At 42.0% G+C, this 17,851-nt stretch overlaps 1 protein-coding gene across 2 annotated transcripts in view; it reads left to right on the plus strand.

Moving 5' to 3' along the window:
* The first annotated feature begins 5,461 nt into the window (after window positions 1-5,461).
* Window positions 5,462-17,851, plus strand: part of LOC125451055 (uncharacterized) — a 114,368-nt gene continuing 101,978 nt past the window's right edge. The window contains exons 1-3 of one of the 2 annotated variants that reach the window (XM_048527753.2): window positions 5,462-5,563; window positions 7,710-7,809; window positions 11,672-14,348. In XM_048527753.2, the coding sequence (XP_048383710.1) occupies window positions 7,756-7,809; window positions 11,672-14,348 (2,731 nt within the window). In that variant the 5' untranslated portion in view covers window positions 5,462-5,563; window positions 7,710-7,755. The remainder of the gene's footprint in view (window positions 5,564-7,709; window positions 7,810-11,671; window positions 14,349-17,851) is intronic. The other variant, XM_048527754.2, reaches the window with a different exon arrangement.

Here is a 17,851-nt window from a genome sequence, read left to right on the forward strand (position 1 = left end):
TTAGAATAATGTCAATGAATCTCAGCACATAACACAGTCATCCTCACTCTTCATTCAGCTGTGAAAACAGCAGCTGAAGTTATTTTACAGTAATTAGTTTTTTTTAGAATTATACACAATATCAAAGAAATAGGTTCTAGTTAAAAATTTTTCAGATAATCATAGACATAGATTCGAACATAATTATAGATGCAAGTATACAACAAGGTACATTGATAACTAAAAAGCATTAGGGGGAAAGATTCAAACATAGATGTGAACGTTAGTTAGTCTCATCTGGCATATCCTGTAAGAAACGAATTGCAGGCAATTCATTAGCTAAAGACTGCTAACAGTGGAGGTAATTATAAAACCTTACATATAACTAACTTTATAATAGGAATTAATATCACAAATCTACAGAATTTAGTTAGAATCAGCTGTCTTTTGTATTTTTTATATAAGTGATTGGAACAGTGGGAAAATATAAGATGAGTAATTTGATAGAGATAGCAAAGGAATACAATGGGCAACAGATTTTGAGCAGTTCTTAAAGATAAGCAAATCTGGGACATGTCCGAAGTACAGCCAGTAACTTAGGAATATGAATTAATTGGATAAATAGAAAGATCCCAAGGCTTGGAGATCACAATGTCTGTTAAACATCAATAGATTGTGGGAACCTAAGGCTATCCACAGGAGTGTCCATCATTGATTAGCTGATTCACATGATTGGATGCATAGAATAAGGCAAAGGGCACAGTGACCATATTGTATGTGATTATTGTAACACAAAATGTATAAAAATATTGTATTGTAAAAACCACATGTTATTGATCTTTCTTCTGATTTGAGCTAAAGATTAAGGGAACAACTGGGTTCTCATGTCGAGGCCAGATGCAGGGGGAATCTTTAGCCCTTTGCTTGCTTGAACCAGTGATTTCCTTGAATAAGAATAAAGACATCCACATTCCTGAATCCTGCTTGCTTCCTGAGTCTTTGTCCCCAACTGGGTGGGATGGGGTTTGGGGTTTACTCCTACTCATCCAGACCTTCCACCCTAACCCTAAATTTACCATAACTAATCCACCCAGCCTGTACATTACAGGACAATTTAGTGCGGCCAATCTACCTAATTTGTACATCTTTGGACTGTGGGAGGAAACGACAGCACCCATGGAAACCCACGCAGACATGGGAGAACGTGCAAGTTCCACATAGACAGTCCAGACCCAAGGCTGGAATCAAAGCAGGTTCCTGGCACTGTGAAGCAGTAGTGCTAACCACTGAGCCTCCATGCCACCTTTTCTATGACCTGTAGGCTTGTCAGAGTATGGACTGTCTTATAGACACTAATGTCAATGTCAGAAAGTATTTGGTTGGGTTCATTTCAGTTGGAATTCTTTATTTTGGTAATAGTGAACTTCTTTACATTTGATTAGACCATTATTTCGTGGTATATAGTGCTGCCACTGTGACGCTTAATCTCACAAGATAGGCCCAAACAGACCAAAGTCCATTTTGTTTTGATTATTCACCACAATTAATCTACCAAATGGAGGTGTATTTGTGTTAAAAATCTGCAAAAAGGTCACTATCACCTCTCAACCAGATTGACTTGCAAGTCTCTCTAACCTGTTTATATTTTAAATGTACTTAATGTTTGGAACTATTCCCATTTCTATTGCACTGTTTTTTTTATCTACACCATGACTGTCTCTATTCAGTCATCTACTCTTGCTCCAATGCTTATTACCTCCACACAACTCATTTGTTTTCTTCCACTCTGATAAGCTCTATTACTTTTCTCAGTCCAATCAATTATTTCGTCAATTTTTTTTGCATCCATTCGTTCCATGTTAGTTATTTGCAAACACTCCTCTACTTATTTTGATTCCTTGATTCATGTTTATTGTCTCTATACAGAATATATTAAATGTCCTTTGTGCATAAACTGCCTGACTTTTTTTTCTATTATGTATGTGATGAACTAAACAAAGAATGTACTGCTATAAAATTGGGTATGGTTTTTAATCTGCTGGACTTGGGATAACCAAATTCATCTAAAAATTGCTCCAAATATTATAGAAGGTGGATTATCAAAAGGGTTATGGTAGCAGTGGCTGTATTAGTCCCACTTTTGGGCATTAGAAATGATCCAGGTACATATCCCATCAAGGTAGCCTATGGAATTCAAATTCAATTATTTCATTTTGGGGGTGATGCTGGTAGTGCAACGTCACTAGATGAGTAATCAGAGGCCAGGCCAATGCTCTGGGGAACACGGGTTCTTTCTCCATAATGCCAGCTTGTGACATTTTAATTAAATTCATAATCTGGAACATAAAGCTAATCTCAGTAATGGCAACCATGAAAATATCATTAATTGTTGTTAGCACATCTGCTTCATTAACATCCTTTCAGGAAAGAAGGCTGCTTTTTTTTAAACCTGGTCTCGGCCATACGTGACTCCAGACCCCCGGTCATGTGATTGGTTTTAATTAGACTCTGAAGTTGCCCTTGTATGTAAGAATTCTGATTGCATCACAAAGCCAATTATTAATGCATGATAGGAGAAACTGCTGATGCTGGAGAATCTGAGATAACAAGGTGTAGAGCTGGATGAACACAGCAAGCCAAGCATCATCAAAGGAGCAGGAAAGCTGATGTTTTGGGTCGAGACCCTTTTTCAGAAAAACAGTCTCGACTCGAAATGTCAACATAATCAAAACACCCCTCCAACCCGGTCTTCCACCCTCTTCCATTGGGCAGAGGAGATGATGTATGCCGTGGACTTGTTGCAATGGTAGGTGAACTCCAAGGGACCAAGACAGGCTAGGAGGCCAGAGTTCACATCAGCCATGACTCACCTCTTGAAGCACTTTATAATTATGGAGGTCTGAGCCACTGGGCAGTAGTCATTGAGGCATGCTGCCTGAGTTTTCTTTGGTACCAGGATGATGGTGGTCTTCTTGAAGTTAGGAAAGGGAGGTTGAAGATGTCAGCAAGTACCCTCACCAGCTGATTCGTGCAGGATCTGAGTGCTCGGCCAGGGACACCATCTGGGCCAGTCACTCTCCATGGGTTCACTCCCAAAAAGGCCGATATGATGTTTGAAGCATTACTGAGGGAACAGGTGACACTGTTTCACTGACTGAATGTTAGCCTGTATTGCAAGGGGGAATGGAGTATAACTGTAGGGTTGTATTCTGATCACAGATCATAACCCTGAATCACCTGTGGATTTTTGAACATATTGAACTTTTGATTGATTTTTTTCCATAAGAGGAGATACAGCCAAAAGATGATTGCAGACGTAAATTCAGTGCCTTTCTGGAGAGGAATCCTGGAATCAGATACCTGAGGAGTCAGACATCTAATAATATCTCACAATTTGTGCTGTTCAACGCAACTTCCCCCCCCGCTGTGGTTGAGAACACCCTCAACTGTGTCTCCCGCATTTCCCGCACCTCATCCTTTCACAGCCCATCCCCGCAATAACCGCCAAAAGAGAATCCCCCGGGTCCTCGCATACCAGTTCCCCATCCTCCGACACTTCCGCCATCTGCATCCAACCCCACCACCAAGTACATTTTTCCAACCCCACCCTTGTCTGCCTTCCGGAGAGACCACTCTCTCCGCGACTCCCTTGTCCACTCGACACTCCCCTCCAACCCCACCACACCCGGCACTTTTCCCTGCAACCACAGGAAGTGCTACACCTGCCCCCATACCTCCTCCCTCACGCCCATCCCAGGCCCCAAGATAACCTTCCACATCAAGCAGATGTTCACCTGCACATCCGCCAATGTGGTATACTGCATCCATTGTACCTGGTGTGGCTTCCTCTACATTGGGGAAACCAAGCAGAGGCTTGGGGACCGCTTTGCAGAACACTTACGCTCAGTTTGCAATAAACAACTGCACCTTTCATTTGCAAACCATTTCAACTCCCCCTCCCATTCCTCAGACAACATGTCCATCCTGGGCCTCCTGCAGTGCCACAACGATGCCACCTGTAGGTTGTAGGAACAGCAACTCATATTCCGCTTGGGAACCCTGCAGCCTCATGGTATCAATGTGGATTTCACCAGCTTCAAAATCTCCCCCCCCCACCACTGCATCCCAAAACCAGCCTAGCTTGTCCCCGCCTGCCTAACCTGTTCTTCCTCTCACCTATCCCCTCCTCCCACCTTAAACCGCACCTCCATTTCCTAACTACTAACCTCATCCCGCCCCCTTGACCTGTCTGTCCTCCCTGGACTGACCTATCCCCTCCTTACCTCCCCACTTAATCTCTCCTCTCCACCTATCTTCTCCTCTATCCATCTTCAGTCCGCCTACCCCCTCTCCCTATTTATTTCAGAATCCTCTCCCCACCCCCCTTTTCCGATGAAGGGCCTAGGCCCTAAACGTCAGCTTTTGTGCTCCTAAGATGCTGCTTGGCCTGCTGTGTTCATCCAGCCCCACACTTCGGTATCTGAGAACCAACATGACTGTTGGCAGGCAGAACGCCTTTGTCATCAATAACTGGTCACTAGTCCACAAAGTAATTAGCTACCTGTTGCTTGCTGGACTTCCATTTGTACACACCCTTGATTCCAGCTCATCTACACCCTTTCTTACTACTTATTGAACCAGCAACAGTGCTTACAATGAATAGCCACCTAGCAACAGGCAGAACTTCAGCAGCCAGTACCAAATAGAAGGATTATTCTTACCTCCTCACAGTCAGCTCCACTAACTCACAGATACTCTCTCAGCTCCCGACCACTCCCTGTCCCCACTATGTTGGTCTGTAAATCAAGGTGCGGATTTGTTATGGTTCCCTTGTCTTTCTTTTTCCAACATCCCAGGAAACGAGTATACAATGTACAGCAGGGTTTGATTTCCAGAGCGCTACCCTGTGAGGAATATGCACAGTAACTGTCCTTGCAGTGCCTGGATAACCCGTATTCGGGTAAGTACAGTGGTCAGTTCTAGGGAATGAGCAGCAAAGTAATCAACGTTGCGGAGACCCTCAGTCGAGTAAGTCGAACCGATGGTGACTTGAGAAAACTGAAGCTTAAGTCATCATAGACGGAGTTTTATTCGCTGCACACACCTCATCAGGCACCATTTCTTACTCAGCAGGGGCTGGCCGATGGTTAACTACGTTTTGGATAATATGCTAACGATCATTTTATTCTCAGCAAACGGGTTAGACCTGCATTTGCAAAGTGGCGGGAGGCGGCGGAACCCCACGGAATAAATCCTTTTTTTAAATCAAGGGGAGGGGGAGGGTCGGGAAGGCCAGTTCCCGGGAGCACGGAACCTTATTTTGCGGAAGGGCCGTAATAAAGAGACACTGTCTCCCCACCCCGGCACCCCTCTCATTCACCGAATGCTGCAGGCAGCTGGATGAACTCCCCGGGGGGCGCCCGCGTACCCGCAGCCATGGAAACGGCTGGATACATAGGGTCAGGTGGGGCCGGCAGCGTGTCTTATTGCAGGCTGCATTCGAGAGAGAGTCTCCTGCTCCTCTTGATGTGTGTATTGAAGAGCCAGACCTGGCTGTTACAGGGCACGGGTTCAACGTTTGCAGGTAACACCACACTTTAAAGTGGTGGAGAACTTTAAAAGGACTAGAGAATGAGCGGGGAAGTGGCGGCTGAAAGTTCATTCAATTTGACCGGAAGGACTTGGAAAAACAATATAAAACAATGAGTACAGTTCTGAAAGAAGCGCAAGAGAGGGACCTGGGTGTATACTAACGTAGAAATTGTTTTACACGCAATTGATTTTTTTTGTAGTAAACTCAAGCCAAATAGTAATTTGTAGATAAAGCTTTGCACAAGTCAGAGGTGGTGAGGGATGAGAGAGGGGAAATGTCGATTTTTCAAAGCAAGAATTGTGGCAGAATTACAGGGCAGCTATTTGGATGTTACCAGAGTGGGACAGGAAGGGAACGACTTTGTGTACTCAGTAGTAACTGGACTGGGGTAGTGGGAGAGGGGGTGCGAAGAATGGTGAAAGAAAAAACAAAATTGGTAGTTGTCTTTTTCCTGAATGGGGTATTTCAAGACGAGGGGATGCATTTTTAAGGTGAAAGGAGAGAGATTTAAAAAAGACATGAGCGGCAACATTTTTACACAGTGTGGTTCGCATGTGGAATTAACTTGCTGAGGAAGTGGTGGATGTAGGTACGGTTATGTTTATACAACATTTGGATAGGTACATGAATAGGAAAGGATTGGAGGGATATGGGCCAGGAACAGACATGTGGGACTAGTTTAGTTTGGGATTACATTCAACATGAACTGATTGGACTGAAGGGTCTGTTTTCATGCTATGTGACTCTGACTGGCAGGAAGAAAAGGGTGATGGAGTAATTTGTTAATATAGGATAGAATAAATAGCAAGAGTTATCTTGAATCAGTAGGATCTGTAGGGTGGAGATAGGAAATAAAAAGAGAAAGAAGACACTGGTAGAAGTAGCCTATAGGCCTCCAAATATTAGGTATATGGTGGGACAGAGTATAAATCAGGAGACAATGGGGGCATGTAATAAAGGAAGTACATAAATCATAGGTGACTTTAATCTTTGTGTAGATTGGGATAATCAGATTGGCAGAGTAAGCCATAAGGAACTATTCACCATGTGTATTTGAGATAGTTTCCCAGAACAATATATCGTAAATCCAACTTGGGATCAGGCCAATTTTGCATCTGGTAATGAGTAATGAGGCAGTTTTAATAAATGATATCAGAGTAAAAGATCCCCTCAAATAGCAGCAGAATTTAGCGCTCAGTTTTGAAGAGAGGAAACATTTGTGATCATCTTAACTCAGGGCAACTATAAAGAGTTAGCCAGAGAGGACTGGGGCAGGAGGTTGGCAGCAAAGATGGTTGAGGAACAATGGCAGACAGTTAAGAAAATAGCTCATAGTAAATACATATTCCACTGAGGAGGAAGGATTCTAAAAATGGCAAGGGCTAGCCATCGTTAACTAAGGAAGTTAAGGAGAAGTAGAAACTCAGGAGAAACTCAGCAGACTGGCAGCATATGTGGAGAGAAAAATCAAGTTAATGTTTTGAATCCGGCATGCCTTTTAGAAGTGAAAGGTGTTGGAAAAAGCAAACATCGACTCCCTCCATGACCGAAAGTTGTTGAACTTGAATCCAGATGGCTTTAAAGAGCTTAAGCAGAAAATGAGGTGCTGTTGTTCCGTCTTGCTTTATGTTTCACTGGAACGAGGCAGGAGGGAAATGTGAGCATTACAGCAAGATGGTGTATTAAAATGGTATACTAAAATTATACTGAGTGTATACTAATGTAGAAATTGTTTTACACACAATTGATTTTTTTTTATAGTAAACTCAAGCCAAATAGTAATTTGTAGATAAAGCTTAGCACAAGTCAGAGGTGGGGAGGGATGAGAGAGGGGAAATGTCGATTTTTCAAAGCAAGAATTGTGGCAGAATTACAGGGCAGCTATTTGGATAATGTTACTAGAGTGGGACAGGAAGGGAACGACTTTGTGTACTCAGTAGTAACTGGATTGGGGTAGTGGGAGAGGGGGTGGGAAGAATGGTGAAAGAAAACACAAAATTGGTAGTTGTCTTTTTCCTGAATGGGGTATTTCAAGACGCTTGATGATTCTCTCTCGGTACCGTAATACGTGATGCCATCTCCTTTCTGTAATGTAGTTTTGTCACTCATTTCTGTTTCACTCAATCTTCACCAACAGTGGCTTATGTCAGATGCTGAATTTGTGAATCCAGTAAAAGGATAAAATGCTGCAGTCACTGTGTACTGAAGGATCTCAATCGTTAAATTCTAAACCGTCGGTAAGACGTGTTTGTCTTTTTCAGCTCCTTGATTCATAAAGACACCTGGTCAATAATTACTGTGAGAGACTTTCTGGATACATAAAAAGCATTACAAATAGTTGTTAAACAAGTTTTTTCATTTTTTTTCAGTGTGATGGAATGGACTTATGAACTAGCGAGTTTTGAGAAGATTTGTAGCTCAGGTTGAGGTTCTGGATGTCAGTTTGCTCGTTGAGCTGGAAGGTTAGTTTTCAGACGTTTCGTCACCGTTCTAGGTAACATCATCAGTGAGCCTCCGACAAAGCACTGGTGTTGTATCCCGCTTTCTATTTATCTGTTTAGGTTTCCTTGGGTTGGTGATGTCATTTCCTGTTCTTTTTCTCAGAGGATGGTAGATGGGCTCCAAATCAATGTGTTTGTTGATTGAGTTCCAGTTGGAATGTCATGCTTCTAGGAATTCTCATGTGTGTCTCTGGTTTGTCCTAGGATGGATGTGTTGTCCCAATCAAAGTGGTGTCCTTCCTCATCTGTATGTAAGGATACGAGTGATAGTGGGTAGTGGGTCATGTTGTTTTGTGGCTAGTTGATGTTCATGTATCCTGGTGGCTAGCTTTCTGCCTGTTTGCACACCTTGCAAGAACTGTGACAAACACTACACTGGACAAACAGGCAGAAAGCTAGCCACCAGGATACATGAACATCAACTAGCCACAAAACGACATGACCCATTATCACTAGTATCCTTACATACAGATGAGGATGGACACCATTTTGACTGGGACAACACATCCGTCCTAGGACAAGCCAAACAGAGACATGCACGAGAATTCCTAGAAGCATGGAGTTCCAGTTAGAATGCCATCAACAAACGCATTGATTTGGAGCCAATCTACCATCCTCTGAGAAAAAGAACAGGAAATGACATCACCAACCTAAACAGATAAATAGAAAGCGGTACATAACACTAGTGCTTCACCGGAGGCTCACTGATGTTACCTAGACTAGTGACGAAACATCTGAAAACTAACCTTCCAGCTCAGCGAGCAAACTCACATCCAGGACTTATGAACTTTTAGGGAATTGTGGTGTGTGGGGTATGGGAAGTAGATGGAGAAAGTGCAATCGGAGCCCAAAGTCAGTCATATTGAATGGTGGAACAGTCTCGCTGGACCATATGATCTACTCTAGCTCCATTTCTTGTGTTCAGACTATGGAATCAGACGATAACTGCCATAGTCCTTAGATTCTCCAACATGGCGGTGAAGTAACAGGGAGATACATGGACTCCTGAGCTGAGGGCTTGTCTGATCCTGTCTGCTTGCTTTCTGCTGTTGTCTTGTCCAGGGCCTCGGTCAATTCCAGATGGCCTGCCTAGTTTAATTTCTTTTTTGAAACTTGGTAGCGATTGATAAAACCGAGTGGCTTGCTGGGCTGTTTCAGAGAGTAGTTGAGAGTCAACCACTCCACTGTGGGTCTGGAGTTACATGTAGGCCAGACCAAATGAGGATGGCAGATTATCCTTCTCTGTAGGATATTACAGTTAGAATTAAAATTAAGTATTATTGTCACTCGTACTCGAACAGGAATACAGTGGAAAGTTTACAATGTCACCATTCACAATGTCATCTTAGGTACAAGGTACCTAGATACAAAATGGTTAGGTAAAAAAGTAAAAGTATAAAGAAATAAATGAAAAGTTCAACATCACAATTCTTATAAAGTAGTAAATAAGAAATCGAGTTGAAAGTTCCAAATTACAGTCATTCTTTAGTCATGGGCTGCACTTGTGCCACACTGGTTGTCCCCACAAGGGCTCGCTGGCTCTCTTGTCTCTGTCTCTCTGTCTCTGTCCTCTCTCTATACATCGCGCGCGCTCTCTCTCTCTCCCACAAGCCCCACCCTGTGCTATCTTGACTGCCATCTGGGCCCACCAGACACTGGTCACAGGCCACTGGAGTCCTGCCGTAGTGCGGCACTGGGCCCCCAGTCTGGGCACACCAACAGCTCTTGGGGCTGACCGCCACAGTCCGCAAACTGGTTCCCCCAGCCTCAGCCATAGCTATGGCTGCCTTCGTGACTGAGCTCCCTCCAGAAAGCAAGTCTAGAAAAAACTGAAAGAAAAGTGAAAAAAAAAGAGAAAATTGGTCAGAGTGGACAAGCTCCAGCTCAGGAGTCCAACTTCACTGCTATCTTGGATGACGTGAGTGAATGAGATGGAATTTTTCTGACAATGAAGAATGGTTCCATGATCATTAGTAGATTCTTAATTCCAGATTTTTTTTATTGCATTCAGATTCCAACCAGGATTTAAATCCATGACCCCAGAACATTTCCTCAGTTTCCACATTAATAGAGTAGTGATAACATCACTGAGACATTGCATCCCCATTGTACTGAAAACTTGCCATACCCTAAGGCAAGCTGTTCAGGTGCAGCTGAAACACTGACATCTGCCCGATAACGTGGAATATTGCCCAGGTATGTTCTGTATACACTCAGTGGGGTAAATCCAACCCAGCCAATTACACCCCACCCCCACTCTGCTCACTGATGCCCAGTTTGGGTTCCATCAGGACCACTCAGCTCTTGAGCTTGTTACAGCCTTGGTTCAAACATGGTCAAAAGAACTGAATTACAGAAGTGAGGTGAGAGTGACAAGCCTTGACTTTAAAGCTGCATTTAATTAACTGTGGCATCGAGGTGCATTAGCAAAGCTGCAACCAATTGGAATCAGGAGGTAAACTCTTCACTGGTTGAGTCACACCTGATACATAAGAAGATGGTTGTGGGTGTTGGAGGTCAGTCATCTCAGTTCCAGGACATGTCTGCAGGAGGTCCGCAGGGTAGTCCTAGGCTCAACCATCTTCAGTTGCTTCGTTAATGACTTTCCCACCGTTATTAGGTTGGAAGTAGCAATTATTGTACCATGGTCACAGCATTTGTGACTCCTCAATACTAAAGTATTCCATATCCAAATGCAGCAAGTTCTGGACAATGTCCAGGCTTGGGCTGACAAATGGCAAGTAACATTCAGGTGAGAAATTCCAGTCAAGGACCATCTCCAATAAGTGCCAATCTAACCATTGCCCCTTGACATTCAACTGTGTTACCATCACCAAATCCCTCCACTATCAATATTCTGGGGCTCTCTTTGACCAGAACACCAACTGGACGAGACAGATAAATATAATTGTTACAAGAGAAGGTCAGAGACTAAGAATACTGCTGTGAGTAAACCACTTCGTGACTCCCCAAAGGCTGTCCACTATCAATTAGACACCAGCCAGGTCTGTGGAATATGCCCCATTTGTCTGGATGAGTGCAACTCCAAAAACTTGAACAGCTTGACACCATCAAGGATAATGCAGTACATTTGATTGGCACTACATCTACAAACATCACCTCCCTTCACCATTAACACTCAGTAGCACAGTATGTACCACCTACAAGATGCACTGCAGAAATTCAACAAAGATCCCCAGACAGCACCTTCCAAACCCATGAGCACTTTCATCGTGAAGGATAAGACACATGGAGCACCACGACTTACAAGCTTCCCCTCCAAACTACACACTTTGCTGACTTAGAAATATGTCACCATTCCTTGAGTATCATTGGGTCAAAATTCTGCAATTCCCTCCCTAACGACATTCTGGGTCGGCTTACAGCACGTGCACTGCAGTGATTCAAGAAGACAGTTCACCACCATCTCAGGGGCAACTAGAGGTAGGCAATGAATGCTGGGTCAGCTAGAGATGGACACACCATAATTGAGCATCCAAACAACTGGGAGTGATATTTTTAAAGAATACTTTCTTCCTTGTGTATATTCTTGTTATTATTTACATTATGTAATAACATTACTTCTCGTATATTGCAGAATATGTTTTCAGCCTCAAGTACGTCAAAACATTTAAATGCTGAGACCATCCTAAAAACAGACACTCCTCGCACACGTGAACTGAAGGCACTTCGAGCAAAACGTTTGGCCTACTTTGTAGGCCCTAACCGTAACTGCACAAATATACCTGTCGCTGATAGCAGTTCAGAAGTTAATGACAAACAAAGTTTTGATCATAATGTGAGTTATCCACAAAGAGAAAATTTACTAAATACTGAGCACAAAGGAAGAACACTTGATTGTAATGACTCGGTTCAATATGTAAATACAAGAATTCCGGATATAGAAAAGGGCTGTCATAGTGATTTAGAACCATCATCGTTGGCGCTCTCTACACATGATAAAGCAATTATTTGCTTGCCAAAACCAGACTATAACATGCTGCATAATCCTACTATATCAGAAATCCAAAAGCTCAGGCATATTCTAAGCTGGGCTCAGAAAATCCTAAAAAATAGTGAGACGGCTATGACTGTCCCAGTATCTCAAAACATTTGCGCAGTAAATGAAAAAGATATTGTGAGCCACGTAGATTCTGACACTAAACAGTCAAGTACTTTTCATTATTCTCAGGATACTGATCAAAGTTTCCACACCACATCTTCCACTGAAAGGTTGTGTGGGTCTCATTACTCAGCAGATGCTTCCAGTTCTTCTGATAGCTGTAGCTCGCTTGAGTTATTAAGACCTAGTAGGACCTTAGTTCAGAATTTCTCCTTAGCTACTAGCCTGCTTGAAGAACAATGTGATTTGACAAATTCTGATTATTCAAGTAAGGAGCATATTTTTCCTGATAATATTTGGAAAAGCAGTTTCTCTGAAGAAGAAACTGCATGTGGAGATAATGTTTCAAATAATAACTGGAAAAGTAGTGGTGTAGAGGAAGGTAAAGTGCTTGAAGCTCAATTAGACACTCTACCAAATAAAGGGCACCACTTTGTGCTCGATGATATGAGTGCAGTAAATAGGGAAAAGTACTTCTGGTCTCCTCTTGAAGGTAGCTCAGATGAAGAGAATGACAGAAGAAATGGAGAAAGAATGGAACCAACCAAATCAACTCGAACAGTAACGCATAGAAAATCCTCTGCAATATGCTGTTACACTTCCAATCAATTAACAAGTCCTATTAATCTACATAACACTACAGAACGCAGTGCATCTAGTCTTTGCGGTAGTAAAAGATATAATTATACATCGGAATTTCTTGAGGCAGAGGAATATTTATCAGCTGGCCATCATAAGATGTCAAAAGAAGATTTAGCAGCTGCAGGACTTCCTGGTAGTTTATTAAATCTTGAAAATGCTAGATTTGTATTTAAATCACAGATGAATTCATCAGCTATTCCAAAACTAGGTCTTTCAACCACATGCAAAGGCACAACACTAACCTCAGATGAAGCAATGTCAGCAAATGTCATAAACGAAGGAACAAAGTTAGTCACTGCTTTCCAAGAAGGACCACAAGTTGAACAATTCCCCGAAAGACCAAGAAATTTAAATCTTACGAATGGAAATAAAACATTGCTTTCAGATTCATCAATGTCTCCTAAATGTTGTAGTGGCAAAACATCAGACAAGATGGTGGCAAAAAAGCATCTAGCTTTGAGAAGTGAGCCATTAAAAAAAGAAACAAATGATAATCATGATTATGATTATGAAAATGAAGCAAGGCAAAAAATAATTGATTATCAATCACCTAGTAATTTGACTTCGGCTTCTTCCTCTTTGCTATTATCCTCTGATTCCAGTTACTCAACGGAATCCAATTCACAATTTGTAAAAGAGCAGCCCAATGGAGGAGAGACAGAACAAATCATGCGTGATAATATTGACTCTTCCTATTCTATAAGTAATCTGGTCAAATTCTGCCCAACATGTGCAAGTGGTAACAGTTCAACTGATAACTGGTGCATGGAATGTGGATGTGTTCTGATTGGAATAACACCACAGTTTGATACAGTCACCAGTAATGTTAATGAAATATCATCTTTGAATCACAGAAATAGTCCTATGCAAAAGAAATTGGACAGTTTGCTAACAAAAGCAGTGGCTGCATCAAATGAACATTCTGACGTTGTGGACACGGATGAGATAAATAGTTTAAAATATTCCACATTTAGTACTTGTATTTCTTCAGAGACCAGTGATCCTCAGCTAAATACATATGATAAATATCTTCTGTATATGGAACACCTACAGAAAATTCGACGTCAACATCAAACCAAAGAACAGCAGCCAACAGAAAGGCTTTTATTAAAGGAAAATGGAAATCAGAAAGAAGTAGTGGATAAAAGCAACAGCTATAGTTCGAAACCGGAAATGGCAAAATATAATACTGCCACATTCAAAGCTTCAGCATGTTTCTCTGGCTGTGCAGACAAATTCCAACTTGGCTGTGGGCAAGACTGTGAAGGCATCTCTCTGATTAAGCCAGATGTAGGAGCTATACGTTTAGAAGAAAAGGCAGAAGAAATCTGTATTATACCAGAAACTCCAGTGCTGCATTGTATTCCAGACAGAAAAGATGTTCAGCAAATAAACTATGTAGAAACAGCAAGAAACATTGGACAAAGAGATTTTTTGAAGCATTCTATTGGAACTCCGCAGGAGAACCAAATTTCTACAACATGTGAAAACAAAAAAATAACTTTTAAAGGTAATTATTGAATAATTCATATTTTTCCCCTTGATTTTCACAAATTCTACGTATACACTTTGCTCTGTTACTTACTAAACTGGTAATTACATTTTGAAACTATAAGATGTAAATATTTGAATATACATGAAACTAATCACGGATTTGTGATTTTTTTGAAATAAATTCTGTCAAAGAATAATGCATACTACGTTTATGTTACCTTGATCCAGTACTGACAGGCTATCTGAGATTGCATTCTTGCTATTCACGCTATGTATCAGAGTTTGCACTGTGTTTTAAAGAATCGTTACAGTGCAGAAACAGGCCATTCAGCCCATTGAGCCCACACTGACGGTCCAAAAAGTTTCCCAACCCTATCCCTGTAACCCTGGATTTGCCATGGCTAATCCATCTAGTTTGCATATCCCTGGACACTACCTGCAATTTGGCATGGCCAGACCACCTAATCAGCACATTTTTGCACTTTGGAGTTATTGGGATTGGTAAAGTAAATGCACAGTGCAATTCAGTTTCACTTCATGGGTAAGATAGATAGATTCCCTACAGTGTGGGAATCAGACCCTTTGGCCCAACAAGTCCACACTGACCCTCGAAGCATCCCACCCAGACCCATTCTCCTATAACCCACACACCCCAGAACACTACGGGCAATTTAGCATGGCCAATCCACCTAACTTGAATATCTCTGGACTGTGGGAGGAAACTGGAGAACCTGGAGGAAACCCATGCAGACATGGAGAATGTGCAAACTCCACACAGATAGTCACTCAATGCTGGAATTGAACATGGGTCCTGGCGCTGTGAGGCTGCAGTTGTAACCGCTGAGTCACTGTGCCACCCCCACGGTGGGTATGCATCTGGGTGTGTACTACAACAGACAGCTCAGCAGTAAAATCAATTGAGAAAAGTTCTGGAACTTTGTTCTGTTATTTCACCTGGTTGCAGAAATATCTGAATTGGCTACTTGCTCAGTATAAGTGTGCAGGTAAACTGGGTTTGGGTTAGGGTTAGTGTTGGGGTTGGGGTTAGGGTTATCCATTCTCACAAAAGAAGGAGTGTTTAGGATGTACCAAAGCACTTTGGCCAATGTAATGTCTTGACGTGCCTTTGCTGTTGTTATGCTGGAAACTATGGCAGTCAGTATGTACACAAAGTCTCGCAAACAGTAAATTAAGAATGGTGAAATAACCTCTAATGTTTGTTGACATAGATCTATAATTGTTGTTAAGCGTGGTCAGAGCCAGTGCTAGGATCTTTTGTGTATAAGGTGTAAATTAGTATTGCGCTCTAAATTCCATCAATTGTTTGGTGAAGTAGTAGGAGGGGGAGAAGGTGGAGGAGTGAAAATGTCACTGGATGAGTAAACTAGAGGCAAAATCTTAAGCTTGGGAACATGGTTTTGCATTCATTAAACCCTCCCTGATGAAAAGGATAAAAAGCTACAGCAACGTGTTTCTGTTCAGCAATGTTCAAATGCTGTTTCATAAGCTCCAGAAATCGCAAAAGCACCTCATTTTAAATGAGATGATGAGATGTAGAGCTGGATGAACACAGCAGGCCAAGCAGCATCAGAGGAGCAGGAAAGCTGCTGTTTCGTGCCGAGACCCTTCTTCGGAAAATCTGAATCATCTAAATCATTTTAAATGAACTATTTTTGAAATGCAGCAACTATTGAAATGTAGGAGAAGGCAACAGTCAATTTGAATGCAACTGACAAACAGTAATGATGTCAATAACCAAGAAACTAGTTTCAGTAATGCTCGGTGACAGATGAGAATTGTTTTGAATGCTCAGAGACTACCCGACTCTTGGATTAATAGAGTGGGACCTTTTAATAAGCAGGTGAGAGAGCCAGTCATTTAATCAGAAAACATTTTTAAAATCAGTTCAGGGAATGTGGGCTTCACTGGCACAGCCAGCTAATTACCTATGTATAATTGCCTTTGAGAATGCTGTGGTGAGCTGCCATATTGAAATGTGATGCAGTCCATTTGGTGTAATTATATAGCCATGGTTCTGTTAGTGAGGTGTGGTCCAGGATTTTGACTCAGCCTCATTGAAGGAACAGTGATACATTTACGAATCAGAATAGCGAGTAGCTTGGAAGGGATTTTTCAAGTGACAGTATTCTCATATACCTGGTATCCTTGTCTTTCTCGATGATATTGGTTCTGGGTTGGTAGGTGCTCTCTGAGGAGACTTGGTGAATATCTACAGTGGTTATGAGATAGTACACACTGCTAGTACTGAATGTCAGTGGTGGAGTGAGTGGATGTGGTTTCAAATGAGCATGCTGTTTGTCCTGGATGGTGTCAAGCTTCTTGAGTATCGTTAGAGCCACATCCATCCAGACAAGAGGGGAGTATGCTACTGTTTTCCTGATTTTTGCATTGTACATGATGAATAGGATATGGGGAGTCAGAAGTATGCCACTTGCTGTGAAATTCCTAGCCTTTGAGCTGCTGTTCTAGTCACAGTATTTATATGACCAATCTACTTCAGTTTGTATTCATTGGTGAAACATAGGATATTCATAGTAACACAGTCATGATGCTTTGGAACGTCAAGTGGAAACGATCAGTATCTGGATGTGAGTTTGCTCACTGAGCTGGAAGGTTAGTTTTCAGACGTTACGTCACCATTCTAGGGAACATCATCAGTGAGCCTCCGATGAAGCTTCGTCGGAGGCTCACTAATGATGTTACCTAGAATGGTGACGAAACGTCTGAAAACTAACCTTCCAGCTCAGCGAGCAAACTCACATCCAGAACCTCAACCTGAGCTACAGATCAGTATCTGGCACTTATATAGCATGAATGACAGTTGTTGCCCCGCAATGTGCTCAGGAGATCTGTGCAGCCAGAAAGAAAGTCACAGGGAATATTGGTTGCATGGAATGATCCTGCAAGCATGACTACGTCAAACTGCTCTGTGAGACACTGTCTCAATTTTAGCACAAGCCACCAGATTTTGTTTGGTAAGGAAGACTAAGTAGAGTCAGAAAGGCTAAGTTTGATGTTATCATTTCCAATGCCAAGATTGACATTGGATGATCTGTCTAGTTTTATTCCTTTCAGGTCTTTAAGCAGTTTTGGTGAAACTGAGTGGCTTACTAGGCCATTCCATGGGCCAGTCCAGAGTCAACATGACAAAATTCCTTTAGTTTCCTTGTCTAAAGAACATTAATGATCCAGATGGGGTTTTACAAACATTAACAATGTTTTATTCGTCATCATTAGTCTTTTAAATACAGATTTATTTAATGAAAGCAATTCTACCTTATGCTCTAGTGGAATTAGATCCTGAGTATATGGGTATCTGGTTTACTAGTCCAGTGACAATTCCGTTGCCTGCCCTAGAGATTCCCCTTCAATAGTGCATCACTTCCACAGCTGAAATACCAGGCTGCATTGTGTGCTAAGTGCCAGGATGGATTTTAAACAAAAATTTTGGCTTTATTAGCATTAAGAATTAGGAAAGACCATAAGACCATAAGGGCT

This window comes from Stegostoma tigrinum, chromosome 3 (genome assembly GCF_030684315.1).
Source record: "Stegostoma tigrinum isolate sSteTig4 chromosome 3, sSteTig4.hap1, whole genome shotgun sequence".
Lineage (NCBI taxonomy): Eukaryota > Metazoa > Chordata > Chondrichthyes > Orectolobiformes > Stegostomatidae > Stegostoma > Stegostoma tigrinum.